This window comes from Arvicanthis niloticus, chromosome 27, assembly GCF_011762505.2.
Source record: "Arvicanthis niloticus isolate mArvNil1 chromosome 27, mArvNil1.pat.X, whole genome shotgun sequence".
Taxonomy (NCBI): domain Eukaryota; kingdom Metazoa; phylum Chordata; class Mammalia; order Rodentia; family Muridae; genus Arvicanthis; species Arvicanthis niloticus.
This window is the reverse complement of record NC_133435.1, coordinates 3,614,894-3,633,791: the sequence shown is the minus strand read 5'-3', so window position 1 is coordinate 3,633,791 and position 18,898 is coordinate 3,614,894. Positions and strand designations below refer to the sequence as shown.

The window sequence follows — 18,898 nt, the reverse complement described above, 5'->3', positions numbered from 1 at the left end:
GGGCATGGAACTCAGGTTATCAGGCTTAGCTGCAAGCCCCTCTATCTACTGGCCACCTTGCTCACTCCCTTAGAATCTATTTGGTCCCCACTCCCTCTATTTTTCCTCCTGGTGGTTTCTTTGGTGAACCAGCCATATTGTTCTACAGTTTGACAGTGGATTTTACTGTTTATGTCCCTGTGGTATACTTTAACACGATTCTCTTAAAAATGAAACTCGGAAAATTAAGAAAATAAATATGCTATTCTGAAAGAGGATTTTTTATTAGTTTATAGTGGTTAGATATTAAAACAATATGCTCTTCTACAAAGCATATATTTTAATGAAATTGATTTATCTGTGCTTCCAATGACATGGCTTTTTAAAAATGCAAATTTTGTCAAAAAATAAGTGAATAAAAACAACTTTGTACCCACAACAGAAAAACCACTCACAAAGTTCATAGTGCATGGCCCTCAATAGCGTTAGTACAATGAAGTGAAACTGTTCTTTGCAGATACTTCTGGAAGCTGCAGCTAGTTATCTCAGCTATCCACTGCTGCCCTGCAGAGCGCAGCTGCCTGGGCCTCCAGGAGCTTGGAATATCTGTGCCTTGACCTGTTCTTCACTTCATAGTCCCACTCATATAGGATTCCTGATTTTACTCTGTAGTTCTGACTTTGTTAGAAGCCTCTGGGGTCTAGAAGAGTGTGATCATACCCGGTGTTAGACACTCCTTTTACTATGATACAGTCTTGTGCAATGTCAGTAAAGAGCAGGTTTTGAAAGTTTATATATTATGTATGTGTGTATTAAAATTTTTATTTGTTTTTTTTTTTTTTTTTTTTTTTTTTTTTTTTTTTTGAGACAGGGTTTCTCTGTCTAGCTCTGACTGTCCTGGAACTCACTCATTAGACCAGGCTGACCTCAAATTCATGGAGATCTGCCTACTTCTGCCTCCCAAATACTGGAATTAAAGGCATGTGCCACCACTGTCCAGCTGAAAGTTATATTTTTAAAATCAGTAAAATCAGTGGGATTATGTAGTATCAGTGTTCAAAACAGGAAGGAAATGACAATTGCTCTATAACAGATTTCCTAGACTGGACCTGCATTTGTTCTTAGACACCCAGCTCTGTCAGGATCTGCCTTTAAGGGGATGAAAAGTAGAGTCAAAGTCTTGATATAGAGCCTAGATTGACTTCAGACGTGGCAATCCTTCTGTCTCAACATCCACAAGTATTGGGATTGTTGGCATGAATTACTATACCTAATTAAGATCTTTCTTTCCAATGTATTCCTATTGAAAGTGATAAAATAATTACTAGGGAGGTATATTGGTTGTAAAAGAAAGAAGAACCCAGGGCTCTGTAAGAACCATGCCAAGACTCTTCTCATCTTAGGTTTTTAGCTCCTGGAAAAGTGCTTGGTCCTTGCTAGGCCCTTAGTTAGAAATGTAGGTGTGGCCTAAACCATCAGTAGCCCACATCTGTCAGGCGATGCTCTAAGCCAGGTCCTGGTCTCAGTATGTAATTTACATTAGCTCATGACGTTTAACAGAGGTAAGTATGTAGTCTCCGGGGGTGAGAGAGCCTACACTCAAAACTAGTGTCTACCAATTATTATCTGTGTAATACGGAAGAATCTCTTCAACTTCTCTGCATCTTAGTTTTCTCAAAGGTAAAAAGAGGATGATGTAGAATCCATTTCATAAGATGATGTTAAATCCTTGTGGTGGTATTGGGGCGCATGTTAAGAGCCACAAGAGTGTCAGCAGGCATTGGCTCATTTCACCAACCTCAGGGTGGTAGAAGTTGTGTGACTATTTCCTGAGTTGAAATATTCCATCTTGTACAGAAAGCAGAGCTCAGGAAACTAACAAAACACACCACAAGGTAAGGCTTGCAAAGTCCAGGCACTGTTGTAATCAGTCAACAGTTGCTGGGACCAGGGAATTGTGGTGAGCAGCTGCCAGGAGCCCCAGGGGTCAGTTTCTGTGATGTGCAACCCTTCCTGCATGGGCTTTTCAGTCATGCAGCTGCCTTTGAATCACACACACACACACACACACACACACACACACACTGCTTCCTTCTAAAGGCGGGAATCTCATTGATTTGCCAAATGAATCTTGAGTAGAATCCTTTTTTAGCCTATAGTCAGTGCTCTATCTGGAGAGATAGACATTTGTTCATGCTTCCCTAGGGCGAGTAATCCAAACAGTACTAACCACATCCTGGATGAAGACCCGTAGGCAAGGTACACAGGCCGGCCAGTCTCCCAAGGTCATCCATGCGCTGAGTACCAGCCTGCCTGCTCTCTCTCTCTCTCTCTCTCTCTCTCTCTCTCTCTCTCTCTCTCTCTCTCACACACACACACACACACACACACACACACACACACACACACACACGGGCACACCTCTACACTGAATTCCCGCCATGTCAGAATAACTGAAGATATGTGTTCACATAGAATATCAGAATTAACCGCATGGCAGATAATTACTTTTGGAGAATATACCAGCAGGAAAAAGAAAGGAAGATGAAGGTGTAGAGTGAGAAATTATAAAGACCATTTTGTGAAAAATATGCAGGCTTTTTCTTTGCCCTTAGACCTGAGCAGAAAGAATGCAAGTTCCAGAACTCGGAACTGAAAATAAGATTTCAGGCCTTCACTGTCCCGGGACACATTCCGGGTGGAGGACATTATCCCTGAATCAGAGGACACTTGCTGGATTACATTCCTCAAGCCTCAGGGAGTAGACCCACCTGTGGGTGGGAAAAGCCCAAAAGCAGGAATACACATTCCTGACCACAAAAAAGATACAAGTCATCTAGGTGGGGCTGTGACTGGACAAAGTGAGAAATATTTAACCTGAAATAGTTGGTAATGACAGGGTAGGGCACAGTCACATGGTAAAACTACATTTTTGAGAAGAATGAGTGTGCAGAGTGATTTTCACATGACTCTAAATCATTTAGGGTGAGTTCCTCTGAAATGTTCCACTGTTTTTATGTTATGTATCCTTGACAACCCCTCACCCCCCTTCCCACTCCCCTGGTTTGTGGTTTACTCCTTTAAAAACCCTCCTCAGACTGACTGGCTTTGTCAAACTCTACTCCTGTGTGAGTGTGCAGTTTGGCTGCTGGCTGCCAGCTCTCTTCCCTAATAAACCTCTACCAATTGCGTCCAGGTATGGTGTCTTGGAGTTTGTGGGTGGTCACGACTTCCCAAGACTTGAGTAAGGGTCTCCTGAGTTTGGGGGTCTTCAAAGGAAGATATTGGAGCCAATTTTATGCAGAGACTTTAGAGCTGGGAGATGGATCTTGTTGTCTTCCTTACCTTGTTTACTTCCTTTTCATGATTGGGTTGATCTGAGACCACTGAAAACAACTCCTTCCTTTTTCTTTCTGGTTCTTTAGTAGAAGGGGAATATGATGACTCAGCTCTACAAATTACAAATAAAGCAGGCAACACTTAAGCTTAACTTAGTGAACTGGTAATTATTGTTAGTGTAGATCATGAACACTGTAGAGACAGATTGTTATATGGTTGACAACACTGCTAGCTATAAAATTTGCAAAGCCTAATAATTCCAGTCCTGGGAGTATTTCTGTCTCTGAGTGAATACAGTTTTGATGGGAGAAAAGGGAGCAGTTAATAGGCATTTTGACCACATATTAAAATGAGCATAAACATTTTAAAAGTTATATATATATATATATATTGTATCTGAGTACTTTGCATGTATGCCTGTACAACAGAAGAGGGCACAGGATCCCATTACAGATGGTTGTGAGCCACCATGTGGTTTCTGGGAATTGAACTCAGGACCTCTGGAAAAGCAGCCAGAGCTCTTAACCACTGAACCATCTCTCCAGCCCCTGTGGATAAGATTTTTGAACATGAAGAAAAGACTGCGTTCTGTAATAAAATAGCATGGGCACCTTGGAAATAAACTCAACTGCTGACCCAATACATCAAGGCAAAGAAACATGTTGCAAGAGGGGGGGGGTGTTGGGGGGGAGGGGGCATACAGTCTACAGAAAGGCTCAACATGAGGACATCTGACCATGTGGCCAGGGAGGAAACCAAATGTGCCTTTTTTTTTTTTTTTTTTTTTTTTTTTTTTTTTTTTTTGGCTATTTACTTGTAAAATGGGATGGTAGCCATTTGTTAATGCTGGGTTGGGGCAGTGAGGGAGAGGAAACTCCCAGGGGAAGCATGATTGTGACAACCCCCACGTGATGCTCAGAGAAGCCCAGCTGGAGAGAGTCACTTTCCCAGAGGGCAAGCCAGAAACAATCATTGAAACACAAAGTTGAGTGCCAGGAAGAGGGAGGGGTGGCAACTATAGAAGTCAGGTGAGGCTACCGCTGTAGCCTGCTGTGACTCAGTAGGAATCACCTGTGGCTCTCCAGAGATGATCTGAGAGTGTTCATAATATCCAAAACACAAGCTACACAAAAGCAAACCACAGCTCCAAATCTCAATAATGGCGGAGAGAAAATTAATTTAGAGATTGGAACTAAAGGAGCTCTCAAAAAGTGCAGAGTCACGGCGAGGCGATGCCCTTGAGGTACAGGGACTTCTAAGCCGTATTGATCTTTCTGGCCATCACAGTTGTCATACCCTCGTCCCCGACCCCATCCCCAACACACACCTCCCACAGTCGGGTTTCCTTAGCCAGAGAGTGCAAACGCCACTGCTGTGCACTCATCTTGGAAGAACTGTTGTCAGCCTTTGTGAATGTCAGCCTCTCCCCTGTATGTACAAGCGAACGCATGTCTCGTACAATCAATGTACACACTACATAATTATTTTTCTGTATGATCAGAGTACACACTATAGATTGCTGCCTATATGCAGGTGAGGGCAGGCAAAAGATAAGGCTAGAGCCTGTGATTGGGCAGTGGAAAAAGAATGTGGGCTGAGAGTTTTAGAGAGGGGACAGATAGGGATAGAGAGGACAGAAGGACAGAGAAGATGGAGAAAGAAGAGGGAGAACCTGATCCATGTGGCTTTAAATAGCCACAGGTAGCTATGAATATCATAGAAGGGATGGAATAATACAGGTCAATTTGTCCAATCTAGGTGGGCAGCTTGTATCAATATCAATTGGCTCTGAGTTCATTGTGTGGGCATTTTGTGGGTTGAGAATTTACTGATATAAATCTGACTGATAAATTACAAGCCTCTAGAGTTTTGATTTCACTAGGTTACGGCGATTTGTGACAGCTAGTCACAGGGGGTGGATAGATGGGAAGATATCTAGTGGTTTGGAAGCGGGCAAACTACAGGAACCAGGAAGACTGCGGCCTGCAGCTCCCGATGAGCATAGCCGGCGATAGCATTGGTTGTTTTGTAATTATTGCACCTAACAACACACTACATATTATCTTTCCTATATCACCAGAGTATACACTACATATTATTTTTCCATATCATCTGAGTATATACTTCATGTGTCTTTGTTTTCTGTTTCATCTAACATTCTTCTAAAGCACCAATTTCCAAAGTTGTCTTAACATTTCTCACAAAGTGAGATTTGGAAAGGGAGAAAAGAATGTTCTCATTTCTAGATTCTTCCCAAGCATTCTCAAGTGATGCATAACTGAACTGACCACGGTTTGTGGTGAACTTGCCAAGTTCACTGAGTGAACAGAAAACAGGCGATTCCTATGTGACAGGTGTGAAGAACACAAGCCCATGCTAACACAAATGGGTAAAGGAGGTATGGTTTCGTGTTTGGGGAAAGGACATTAGAATTATTTCTTAATAGTGCAAAACATGTCATCTCATGGTGCTTGTGCCCCAGAGAAGAGAATGGAAAGCTAACAAAATTGAATGTCATTGAGAAAGGTTTGGGGAATGAACAGAAGCATCGTTAACCATCATATCATACCAGTGCTCCTGGCTGCTTCACCTTAGTAAACCATAGAGAGGAGGCCGGGTCCAAATCAAAGAAACCCAGACAGCAGACCAGACAGGCAGCGGCCACAGAAACCAGACTAAGAGGATATGACAAGTGCAGCGGGAAAGATGAAAGCCAGAGAGTCTGACACACAGTAAGTGGAATGCTGTAACCCTCAACACATGGCATCATTAAGTCTCAGAACAAGAGATCTGACGGAGTCCCTCCAAACGAGAAAGACATAGTTTGGAGACTAAAATGTTCATCCAGTTTGACAGAAGACAGGGAAGAGTTTGGGTTGGCCAGATATGTAGGAACCATGTACTGAACTAACTACATTTGGACTGAACATTATTAGTTTTGTCCTTTTGAAGCACCTGGATAGACTGGAACTCACTATGTAAACCAGGCTGGACTAGAACTCAGAGATCTGCCTGCTTCTGCCTCCCTAGTATTTAGATTTAGAGGCCTGCACCACCATGCCTAGCCTGACATTGGCTATTTTTAAAGATTTATTTTTATTTTATGTATATGGGCATTCTGCCTGCATGCATGTCTCTGTGTGTAGTACCAGCATAGGTCTGAAGAGGACATTGGATCCTTTGAAACTAGAGCTACAGACAGCTATGAGCTGCCATGTGAGTCCTGGGAGTTGAACCCTGGTCCTTCAGAAGACCTGCCTTTGCTCCTAACTTCTGAGCTATCTATCCATGTTACCATGTCCCACAACTTTCAAGAGATCATTAGTGCCTGAAAATCAACAACAATTATCTTTAAGTAAAATAGATCACTTAGCTATTCAGATATTTAAAAATCATATCATTTGTTTCATTAACTTTCTGATTGAAGAAAGTTCCACTGAATTGTTTAGAAATCAGACCATCTCTTCAAAATCTCAAATACTGAGAATTCTCAGAAGACCCACTTTTTGGTGGATATGCAATATGTGCCTACTCTTAAAAAGGGAAACATTGGTATTGGTAATAACTTTTTAAGAAGAGATTTATTTTATTTTAAATTATGTGTCTGTCTGTCTGTCTGTCTCATGTGTACATGAGTGCAGCTGCCTTCAGAGGACAGAGGCATCAGTTCCCCTGGAAAAGCAGTTGCAAGTGATTGTACACCATCTAACATAGGTTTTGGGGACTGACCTAGGGTCCTCTGGAAGAGCAGCAATATCTCTTAACCACTGAGCCATTCATCTAGGACAAGCAAGGACTTTTCATATGGAGCTACAGGCCATGAGTGCAGAGGCAAAGTTACCACACCATCAGCAAGTAAAAAGGTTAACATCAGGCTTATAGGCAAACAAGGTAGAAGCAATTAGAATAATAAATCCAATGTCTCTGCAAATCTATAATTAAACACCAGCTCTACCCTGTTGTTTCTATTGAAACACACACTTAATTAAACTTTATTCTAGTTCAAATGTGAAGGCCTCATATGCACACGCACATCCTGCACACACACATCCTGCACACACACATCCTGCACACACACATCCTGTAATACATGTCTTGCACACACACATCCTGCACACACACATCCTGTAATACATGTCTTGCACACACACATCCTGCACACACACATCCTGCACACACACATCCTGCACACACACATCCTGCACACACACATCCTGCACACACACATCCTGCACACACACATCCTGCACACACACATCCTGTAATACATGTCTTGCACACACACATCCTGTATACACACATATATCCTGCACACACACATCCTGTATACACACATACATCCTGTACGGACATGTCTTGCACACATACAGCCTGTACACACACATCCTGAATCCACACACATATCCTGCACAACATATCCTGTAATACATGTCTTGTACACACTCATCCTGTACACACACATCCTGCACACGCACATCCTGCACACACACATCCTGCACACACACATCCTGCACACACACATCCTGCACACACACATTCTACACACATCCTGCACACACACATCCTGCACACACACATCCTGCACACACACATCCTGCACACACACATCCTGCACACACACATTCTACACACATCCTGCACAAATACATCCTGTATACACACACATCCTGCACACGCACATCCCTCACACACATCCTGCACACACACATTCTACACACATCCTGCACACGCACATCCCTCACACACATCCTGCACACACACATTCTACACACATCCTGCACACACACATCCTGCACACACACACACATTGAGCACACACACATCATATATATATCTTACACACACACATCCTTCTCACATCCTGCACACACACATCCCCCACACACATATCTTGCACACACACATGTCCTGCTTTGAGAGGCTCATCTGCAATCATCCAGCATGAGAACTTACCTTTTCCTGTTATCTTGAGCAGTCTGCAATTCTCCCATTTTCAGCAGTTCCCTATGCAAGTGCAGTCTTTCCATTTCTATAATCCTCAGGAGATCATCGCGTGATTGTAACTCATTCTTCACTTCTGACAGTCCTGCTTCCATGGCCTGCATTAATAAGTTTTTGATGTTTACTTTAGAATTATGGTACACAATACATTAAAAAAAAAAACACTTAACATCCAGCCCTTAAAACAACACAGGATATTGCCATCGCTCTTGGCTGCCCACTAGGTCCTTCTGCTGAAGTGTACTTTGATTGCAAGACACAGGGAAATCAAACTGATAGCTTACTCCCTGCTGGATAGCTTTCACAGCACCAGAATGCGCTATTCAGGCTGCCATGGGAGAAGAATCATTGATGGTATTATCCAATGGACGATCCTGAATGCTATCAACATGTCAAGCAGCATGTGCCTGCTGGTGTAATAGTGGCATGAACGGTGTGGAGAAAACCAATCACATTGTGATTCGGTTTGAGGCTTGCTCCACAGGAAGGAATTCATACCTGGGATTGTAAATCTGTGAAAAGGGGGGTTATGGGGAGATCATAAATCCCAGGAAAGAAGCTACTGCTGTTACTTTACTAAACAGATACATTGTTAAACTGCCTTCTAGATATTTGTTTGTATCTGTACATTAGTATACATTAGTAGTAGTGTTCTCGACCTTGGTCAGAAAAGCTTCTTTTTGCAGAGGGCAATGCTTAATTCAAACTTGTCACTGGTCAAAATGCTGAAAGTAAGTCACAGTGGATGCTCAGCCTTAAATGGAACATTATGCCACCCCCCTTTAGGCTCAGGAAATACAGTAGAAGGGAGGGATATAAGAGGTAGAGGATAAGGAACCGTTCCTTGGCACGAAGTCTAGTGGACATGGCATCACCATTGTACTCGGGAACTCATAGCAGCTGTGGTTATCTGTGCAAGATAGGGCCTGTTGAGAGAAAGCTCTCGAGGCCTCACTCCTCCTTCAGAAGCTACTTGGTAATGCTACTGGGGAAGGGAAGTCATTTTCTCCCATGGTGTAGCCACAGACAAGGTGCCCATGTTCCAGTAAGTAAGTCCACACCCATGCTTATGCAAGCAATCTTAATGAAACCCACAAGGTCTGTCTGTCTGTCTGTCTGTCTCTCTCTCTCTCTCACACACACACACTTTCTCTCTCACACACATACTCATATGCACTCTCCTACCCCCTCACACATACACACCAGTCCCTCCCCCTCACACACACATGTACACAGTCTTACACATATAAACATACCCACTGTCATACACACACAGACACACAGACACACAGACACACATTCACACATAGATACTCATATGCACACACACTGACATATACATACTGACACAAGACACTCCCACATTTATACATACACACACACAGTCATACACATTGATATATACACTCTTGCACAAACGGATACACACTCATATACTTACACATTGACATACACATACACACACACACTGACACACACAGATTCACTCCCACATTCATGCATACATATCACACATACACACACATATACACACAGTCATGCACACACTGACACGTACTCATATGCACACACACTGACACAGACACACCTACATTCATACACTAAACATCGCCATCTCACACACACAGTCACATACACTGACACACTCATATGGAGACATGAAAATAGGACGGGGGGCTTCTTAGGAAGTGTGAGGGGAGGGGCCTGAGATAGGGTGATGATGGGTGAAAATGACCAAAATTCACTATATACATGCTTGGAACTGTCAAATAATTTTAAAATTGAAAACACCACCTGTAAATCAGTGTGCTTCATTTTGAGTAAAGTGTGTTTACTCTTCCTCAGTCGTACAGAGTTTCACCTCACCTTTCATCCAAATCACCACCAGAATGCTCACCACCCAGGAGGAAAACAGAGCAAACGAACAAATCAAACCACACACTTCAGGTCACACTATGTGTGAGCCTGAAGCAGTGAAGTTTGAACAAAATACAAGGTATGAGCTCTAGTCAATGCTGGTCCTTTCTGATTAATATAATAGTAAATGACAGATAATCATGTGACCAAAACCATCTCAGTGTGTTTTCCCAGCACAGCCAGCAGGAGGATGCATTAGGAGCCCTTTCCCCTCCTGCCCCATGGAGGTGGAGCTAGTTATGCTGAAACAACTAGGAATACCAGTGATCCTGTGGGTCCACAAGAGGCTTGAGCAGTGCAAAGGGAAGGGCTGTAGCAGTGGGCGGGGCTCCTTGGAAGTGGGGAGAAAGGAGCCCAAAGCAGAGTGAGAGGACCTGCAATGAGACCAGTCTTCTCCCCTCCCAGAGCAGGAGGGAAGGAGGTGAGTTCTGCATGAGTATAAGGGATCTCAGAGCCTGTCTGTCTGCTGTTGGAAGGGAGGAGGGACCAGGAGAGGGACTATGGACAGACAAGTACACTGGCATCCCTCGACAGTGCTGTGGACCTATTTCAGACTCATGACGGTGGCCTGTTGGATGGTCTGCTGCGGCGGTATTGACGGTTCCCTAGGAATTAAAACACAACGCGCAGCTCCTGTAGCTGGTTTCTTTTCCCCAGCAAGTTCCCAGGACTAATCCATGCCACATCGCATCTATTCCTGTTGATGGCTGAACTACATCCTGTTATGTGGCTATACCACATTCTGAACTACATCCTGTTACGTGACTATGCATATTCTGTTCTATTCAGCAGTTGGTAGGCATTGAGGGTTGGTTCTACTTTCGGTGATCATGAACAATGATCCCACTTAAAGAGGGGAGTTCTCAGTAACTTTTCTTAAATCACAAATCTCCAATTATACACCTTCCCAAGGGCCTTTCAGCCTGGATTTGGAAAGGGACAGATTACTATGCTTTCAGACCTAAGTATGGTGTCTTCTGAGATTAGCTTAAATTCTCTCTATTTTGAACAGCAGGGATTTTCCAGATAGAGTTAAAATTTCAAAAGCCAGAGAGACATGAAACAATACATTATACACTAGAAATGCAGTCTACCTTATGAAACAATAAATTATTGTCTATTGATTAAAAACCAGTTTACCTTATTGTAAGTGTCATCTGTTATGTCATGCAGGTGAAGAAGGAACAGCCTGGGCTTTAAAACACAAAGCAGCAGGCAGAAAGTGGGTGTGTCCATTCTGAGGGAGAGGAATGGGAAGGTCACATAACTCCAGGCTGGGGACCTGAAGTGTCAGGTTGACAGAGTAGTCTGTCCTCTGTTACTAAAAAACATCTGTCTGTGGTGATGAACATCCAGAAGAAAGGCGCTGTTTAATGATCCAGCGACACAGGTGTGAGGATGCATGTTAAGATGGAAACATCTCATTATACAAATTGGTAATAATGATTGGACAGATAAATAGGTAAAATAGATTGTAGCTGACAGCAGTCTGTAAATGGGCTGTGAAAGCATAAGAACAGTTAGAAGGATTTGTTGATATCGACAAATCTAGAATTATCTTCTTGGCTCTGGATTCAATAAGCCCAAGTTGACATGCGAATTAACGGATTTTTAAAAACTAGGATGTAGTTTTGAAACTGGTATAACTTTGCATGAGAGTCAAATCAATTATTTGCAATGTGTCAAATATCTGATAAAATGACTTTGTTATTGGGGCATTCTCAAGTGTTCCTGGAACAATTTAAGTACCAGAAACTCCCTTAATTGTGATATTTTATGAAATCTAAATACAGGTGAGGCATTTAGTACTGAAATGTAAGTGTGTCGTAGGCATAACATAAACACAGATTTCTGACGACTTACTAGGAAAACCAAGATATCTTGATAATTTTTTTTTCATCTTACATTTTAGATGGCAATGTTCTGATGCACACATTTATTTACAGTAAATTCTCTCATTTCTCTGTAGTTCTCTAATGTGCTACAAGAAGATTTTAAATCAAGTGTGACTATGGGGCTTAGGTGGCACAGTGCTTTCTTCAGCATCCATGAAGCCTTGAGTTCTATCTATGTACTGGGAAACTGAAAATGGTGGTGTGCACCCCAAATCTCTGTCCAGGGAGTGAAGGATGAAAAGTTCAAAGTAACCTTAAACTATACAGGGAGTCTGAGGGCAGCCTGGGCTACATGAGACCCTATCTCAAAAATGAAAGCAATGAAACAGACCGGAAACCAATAACAAAGACTCCAGAATTAAAATTAGAGCCATGGCTGGATTGTACTTTTCTCGGGCAGCATTGCTCTCATTCTTAGTGATATATTAACCAGCAAATGACACTAACTTTCCCAGCACAGATGTTTGAAAGACGCAGAACCATTTATTTTTGTCATTAATCTCTAGTGGGGAATACTGCACACTTAGAAACACGGGGCGCATGTAGCATAGTAAATAAACATGTGCACTGGGCTGTGTGTGCTGACGCAGTTCAGGGCTATAGAAAGACAAATGATGTTGTGCTTCAGAAGATGCAGACACAGCTGCCGTCAAGTGTGCTGCAACATATTAAATGGCAGTGATTTAAATAGGAATAATTGTCTTTTTGCATTCATATGAGAGATGTAGAACATCAGGTGACTAAAAAGAGACGGCTTAGTTTTTCAAATGTGTATTCTGGTTCCAAGATTATTTACTTCTAGTTATCCTTATTTGGTAAAATGCAAATTTTGAAACACAGATCTAAGGCCCATCTGTTTAGTTAGGAACATGTCTGGTGCTCTGAAAGGAGCAGTGGTTTTAATCCTTCAAATGAACCGACAAACAGTGGACTCCTGGCATATGTGGAAAGCACAAGGACAGGTCGTGAGTGACTCCTGACATGACCCAGGGAGGCATGAAGAAGCAGGGTTCTTGGTGCTTTATCCCCAAGAGAAATCTTGAATTACTTTTCAAAAATATCTTTGTTAGAGCAACAGATACTTTTTTCTCTTGAACATGTTCCATAGTAATCTGGTTTGCTTTTTAATATATGTAGTGTGTGTGTGTGTGTTCACGTATGTGCACATATATGTGTATGCCTGTGGCATGAGAGTGAACATGTGAACACGCAGAGGTGCCAGGGGTGGACTCTGGGTAAATTCTATTGCTTTCTACCTTGCTTGATTTTATTGAGTTGGGGAGACAGGGAGACAGGGTCTTTTGCTGAACCTGGAGCTCACTCACTATTCAGCAAGACAGTCTGGCTAGGAAAACCCCATGGATCCTCATGTTTGTACCCACTGGCCCACCAAGCCCTGCAGGGAAAGAACTTGGCAGGACCAGAGCCAAAAAGACCCCAAGAAGAGACAAAACACAAAGCTCTTCAGTTCATACAGCTTGAACTGAAGCTCAGGGCAGAGTATTTTGCAAGGACCTAAAAAATAATTCACTTACTCATTGGGTGTGAGCCTGGGGCAGGCTCCATCAGTGAAGATAGCAATGAAATGTATGCTTAAGTTGTCTTCAGACAGAAGCTAGGACCAACGCTTCATCCCAGAGAAGGAAAGGATCCTGGGACCCAACAGTTATATAAACAGCTTTCCCAGGAGGGTGGGTCATCAGCAAGCTGAATACTAGGAGACCCTGGCCAATCTCCAGGAAGAGCAGGACTGATCTTTAGACTGTGGTGGAACCAGGGAAGATGCCATCACACCTGATCTGTGTCTGGAGGATCTCGCTTCTTCAGTGTCTAGAATTTTCAGTGTAATCTGGTTTGTTCATTTACATCTGTATTCTAGTTAATGTTAAAATAATGTCTTTCTTCAGAAAGAGCTGGAGTTCAGGATGGGGGAGATACAGGTCTCTTAGAAATGCCACTGGAAGAGAGAAGGTAGGAGCGATGTGATCTGTGTTCTCCCGGACTCAGGGGAAGAGCAGATGCTGATGCAGACATTCCAGGACAGCCCTGTAATGTGACACTGTAATGTGGGGAAGGGGAGGCTGGCCCAGGACTAAGAACTGTTCCAGGAGTGGAAGAGTAGAAGTTACAGGGCAGACTATCTCAGAGAAACAGGCTCTGCCCAGGTAGTGTGCTTCAGGTTGAGGAGTTGAGAGATGGCTGAACTGGATGGAGAAAATGGTAGAAAGACACATTTGGAGGTGAGAAAGTGGAGTAGAAGCAGAGAAAGCCTGGAGAGGATGTCTCAAGTGTTTGAATGCACACAGGTAAGATCTGAGGATGGCCTTAGCAGTGGCTCATTTTGAAGGGTGCTTGTCCCAAAACTTCTTGGCTAATTGCTAAAAAGTTGAAAGAAAAAAAAAATTAAAGCTGGCTTAAGGAAGACAAAGCTGGGTAAACACCTGTCAGTCTATCAATCTGATGATGATCAGCAGAGGCTATGACCAAACCTCGTGATCAGATATTGATGGCTGCCCAAAGGCCTGTGTGCTGTAGCCTTAATCTGCAAAGTCTTTACAGGCCAGGTGGTTGGGCCTTTGGGAGACAAGGTCCAGTGGGGACCCCAGCCTGTCCTCCTTCCCCTCTGCTTGTGGGACATGAGGTTTTAGTCTATCCCAGTCTCCTGCCATGACATTTTGCCCTACCTTAATCCTGAAGTAAACTGGTCCCTCCCAAACCAGGAGCCTAAAGGAACCTTCAATCTTCATGGATTGCCTCGAGTGTTTTGTTATAGTGATAGGAAGTAGACTGGCGTGGAACAAGCACTGATAAACCAGAAAGGGTAGCTCCATGCCTGTCCCAAAAGTCTAAAGTTGCAAATAAGGAGGGGAAAGAGTGGTGGCTGGACACTGCAGTGTGCACTTTAGGCACCCAGGTTTGTGACTGCTGTTCCAATGAACTGGTAATGTTACACACTGTCATCATGCTGTTACAAGGCTCCAGAGGCTAACATACCCACTGGGTTACTGGATTTACTTGGGTGAGAACCACTTAGAGAGGGAGCTCTGACTGGAGTTGACAGTTCCTCCTAAGGCTGTCCTGTAGCTGTTCGATCCCCATCAAGCCGGCATCTGTACAGCCCATCAACAATGGTTGGAGATGAAGCTGCGTGCGCAGACCCTCACCTGGCACTGCCTCTGGTACATCTTCAGTTCTTGCAGGAGCTTCTGGTTTTCATCCTGTAACTTGTTCCTGCTCAGTGCTATTTCACTCACGGCTGACTTCAACTTTTCGATAATGAACTCGTCTCTTTGGGTGGTTTCACAGCCGGGATCCGACTCACACACCAGGCGAGGGATCTCAGGGCTGCTGTCCTCTGGGCACGGCTTTTTCCCATTTAACTGAGTTTGGTAATTTTGTGCCTGTTTCTGAAAAATATGACAACCATTTTAATGGAGTGAAGAATATCATATTTAAGCTTCCACAGAGGCAAAGGATAAAAGAATTAGTAAAGGTCTTTTAGTATGAAGTTTGGCTTGTACAGTCCAGTGTTATACTTGTTTCTGATCTCAACTTTAGATGATGTGAAGAGAAAATGGATCTGCATAACTCTGGAGCCAAGCTATAGAGAAGGGAAGGAGTGTGGAGTAGGAGAGGTCTTATTAATCAATAAAGAAAATCTAGAAGCTATAAAAAGAAAAATATTAATTTAATTACATACTAGTTAAAAAATGTCTCAATGGTAAAGAAGTAAAAACCAGAAAAAAATTGAAGAAAAAATAGTTGCCAATACATAATTGCTTTTAGGAATTCTTACTATGTAAAACCTCTATATATCAATAGGAAAAGCAGTTGGCATGAAACCAAATGCACGGAACATGGGGGAATCATGTCCAGAGGAGAAAGTGAAAAAACACTAACATGTACATAGGACCTGTGGGTGGGGTATGTAAAACAAACCACACACACATATACTTTGTTTTGGTTTTGTCTTTTTTTTTTTTTATTTTGTTGTTGTTGTTTTGGAGTCTGAATCCTGTTATGCAGTGCAGGCTGGCTTCAAACTCATGGCCCTCCTGCCTGTGACCACCACAAGTACAGGGATTATAGGCATTTGCCCAGACTACCTAAAAGTGCATGTTGTCTAATGATGTAACAGCACTCGACTTTCAGACCTAGAGGCTAAAGTCATGATCACAAAGTGCTCACATGGCTGTGCTGTCACCAGACCCACTATGGACACTGTCCCTCTCAATTCACACTTCCATGAGCAAGTAGACTCCATACTGAATGGCAAGGATGGCTGTAACCAACTTCTGGTGGTGCTTTCTAATTTAGACAATAGTCGTGGTTTACCTGAAACTGATTGCACTTTTCGGACAGTAACTTTTGCTGAGCATCCAGCGACACCAGGTGGGTCTGATAGAGGACCTCTTGCTTGTCCCACTCCCTCGACTTCGCTCTGAACTCCTTGTAAAATGGGGAGGCAGGAGAGCAAATAGGAAGCTGTTAGTCACTAAAAGTACAATAAACGTCTTTCTTTTGTGTAACTTCATCACAACAAAAAATAAGTCTATTCTCTATCTATAGGGAAACAAACAAGAGATTGATGGGATTGTACTGTTAGGAGCCGTGGTGACCTTGACAACATTCGCCATTACAAGATGGCGCGGGCATCCTGTGCTCCCACAAGTAAACAACTAACTGTGCAGGTGCAAAAGGCAAAAGTGCGCCAAAGTCACTGCCCATCCCGGGGCATAGTATGGGGTAATGAGTGAACAGCCAATCAGAAGTGAACACACCACTCTAGGGTACATATAGCAGTGCCTTTCCCGGGCCTGGGGTCTTCCGCTTCTGCTGATACAAGAATAAAGCCTCGCTGTAGTAACCGCCCGAACACTGCCTCCCGTGTCTCTTTCGCGGGCGAAGGGGACACGGAAGAGGCCCGGAATATTGTACCTTGCTTAATTACTGTAGGCTCACCATCCTGCATTGGAACCACTTGGGACCAGGGTGTTTCATCTCAGATTTTGGATTATTTGCGTATTCATAATGAGATGCTTTGCTGATGCCATCCAAGTTTTAACACACACCCATCTGCTGGATACACCCTGTGTGCACTCCGCTAAAAGGTGACCATGTGAACTGTGTTTAACACACTCATGTTGTGGCTGCTCACTCTGTGGCCTCTGTTATTACTTGTGGCATTGCGTCACTGCTCAAAATCCTGGGATTTGGGAACATTTGGGAATTTCAAATTTTCAGAATAGGTATGCCTAACCTGTGTACTCCATTTTTTAAAGGAAATTATAGAATTTTTAACATACACAGAAATATTAAACATTATTCAAAGCATAGATCACTTGCATGGCAAGAGCAAGTGGTAACAAGGGAGAGTCAAGCAACCTTTGGCATCAGCTGGTACCTCCTGCCCATGCCTCCGACAATTTACCTTTCTCTCATCCTCTACATTCAGTCACCGGGCACACTTGCTACTTAAGAGGCGGGGGTCTAAGAGCTGGAGAGATGGCTCAGTGATTAAGAGTGTGCACTGTTCTCTTGGAGGATGAGGGTTCAGTTTCCAGCACCTATGCCAGATCCAAGGTACCTTTGGCCTCAGCAGGTACCAGTAGCATTCATATACACATACACTCCCCATAATTAAAAATGAAATACTTCCTTTAGTAAGATGTCTATCAAGTTCTATGATCTCTGGGTTTGAGCCTCTCCTAACTACGTACATTGAAGCCTAATTCTCACTGTAATGAACCTGAATGTTGGGCCCCTGGGAACTGATTGAGTTATGATTCTGGAGCCAGTGTGAACTGGATGAAAGTCCTTGTAATAAAATATTAAGAAATACAGGGACTGGGATGGGCAGGGTGGTGCACACCTTTAATCTCCGCAGTTGGGAGGCAGAGTTTTGTGGATCTCTGAGTTCCAGGGGAGCCTGGTCTCCATGGCAAATTCTAGGACAGCCAGGGCTACAAAGAGAAATTTTGTCTTGAAAAATAAAAATAAAGGGGGGGGGAGGGTGAAAGAAGAGAGAAAGAGGGGAAGGGAGAGGGAGAGAGAAAGGGAAAGAGAAAAGGACAGACACACAGACATGGATCTGCGGAAGCATCACAGTGCAAATACGAGGACCTGAGTTCAATTTTCACCCAGTGTATAAAAATTCTTGCCTACCTATAATCCCAATCTTCTGGAGAAGCAGAGCCAGGACGATCCCTGGGCTAACCATTCTATCCAAATAGGGTTTCAGTGAGAGATCCTATCTTTAAAGGGTGGGAAGAGACGAAGAAGACACCTATTCTGACTTCTGGCTCTGCACAGGCACATATCCACATGAACACATACACCACCCCAACAAAAGACAAGAACTTCTTCTCATTCCCCCCCTTTCCTGCTGTGCAACCAGCAGACAGCTGTTCATGATCCCAGAGGAGGCTCTCCTCAGAAACTCACGCTGTTGGCTCTTTATCTAAGCTACCCAGCCTCTGCGTTCTGCTACAGTAGCCTGAGCTACGATGTTGGCTTTGATGGCCTCTGGCTTTCAAAGCCATCATGCAGAGGGTGAAGCTAAAATCAGCTCACTTGGGGAAAAAGTGTCAGCTGGGAAAGAAAATGTGGGACTAGCTGGATACAGCATGCCCAGCTGCTCGCGTGCCCACTCAGGCAATGCGGTGTAGAGCATGATGGTCCAGTCACAACGGAACACTAAGAGCAAAGGAAATGGCTTCCAAGGTACCAGAGAGGCTGACCCTGCATCACACTTCTCCATGGGCTGG

General features: G+C 43.4%; 1 protein-coding gene across 7 annotated transcripts in view; it reads right to left on the bottom strand.

Annotated features, from left to right (window-relative positions):
• Deup1 (deuterosome assembly protein 1) overlaps positions 1–18,898 on the bottom strand; it is a 71,117-nt gene that overhangs the window by 29,839 nt on the left and 22,380 nt on the right. For all 7 annotated transcript variants that reach the window (XM_076926002.1, XM_076926007.1, XM_076926005.1 and 4 more), the window contains 4 exons: positions 16,467–16,580; positions 15,296–15,538; positions 8,272–8,417; positions 3,325–3,430 (listed from right to left, as the gene is read on the bottom strand). In XM_076926002.1, coding sequence (XP_076782117.1) covers positions 3,325–3,430; positions 8,272–8,417; positions 15,296–15,538; positions 16,467–16,580 — 609 coding nt within the window. The remainder of the gene's footprint in view (positions 1–3,324; positions 3,431–8,271; positions 8,418–15,295; positions 15,539–16,466; positions 16,581–18,898) is intronic.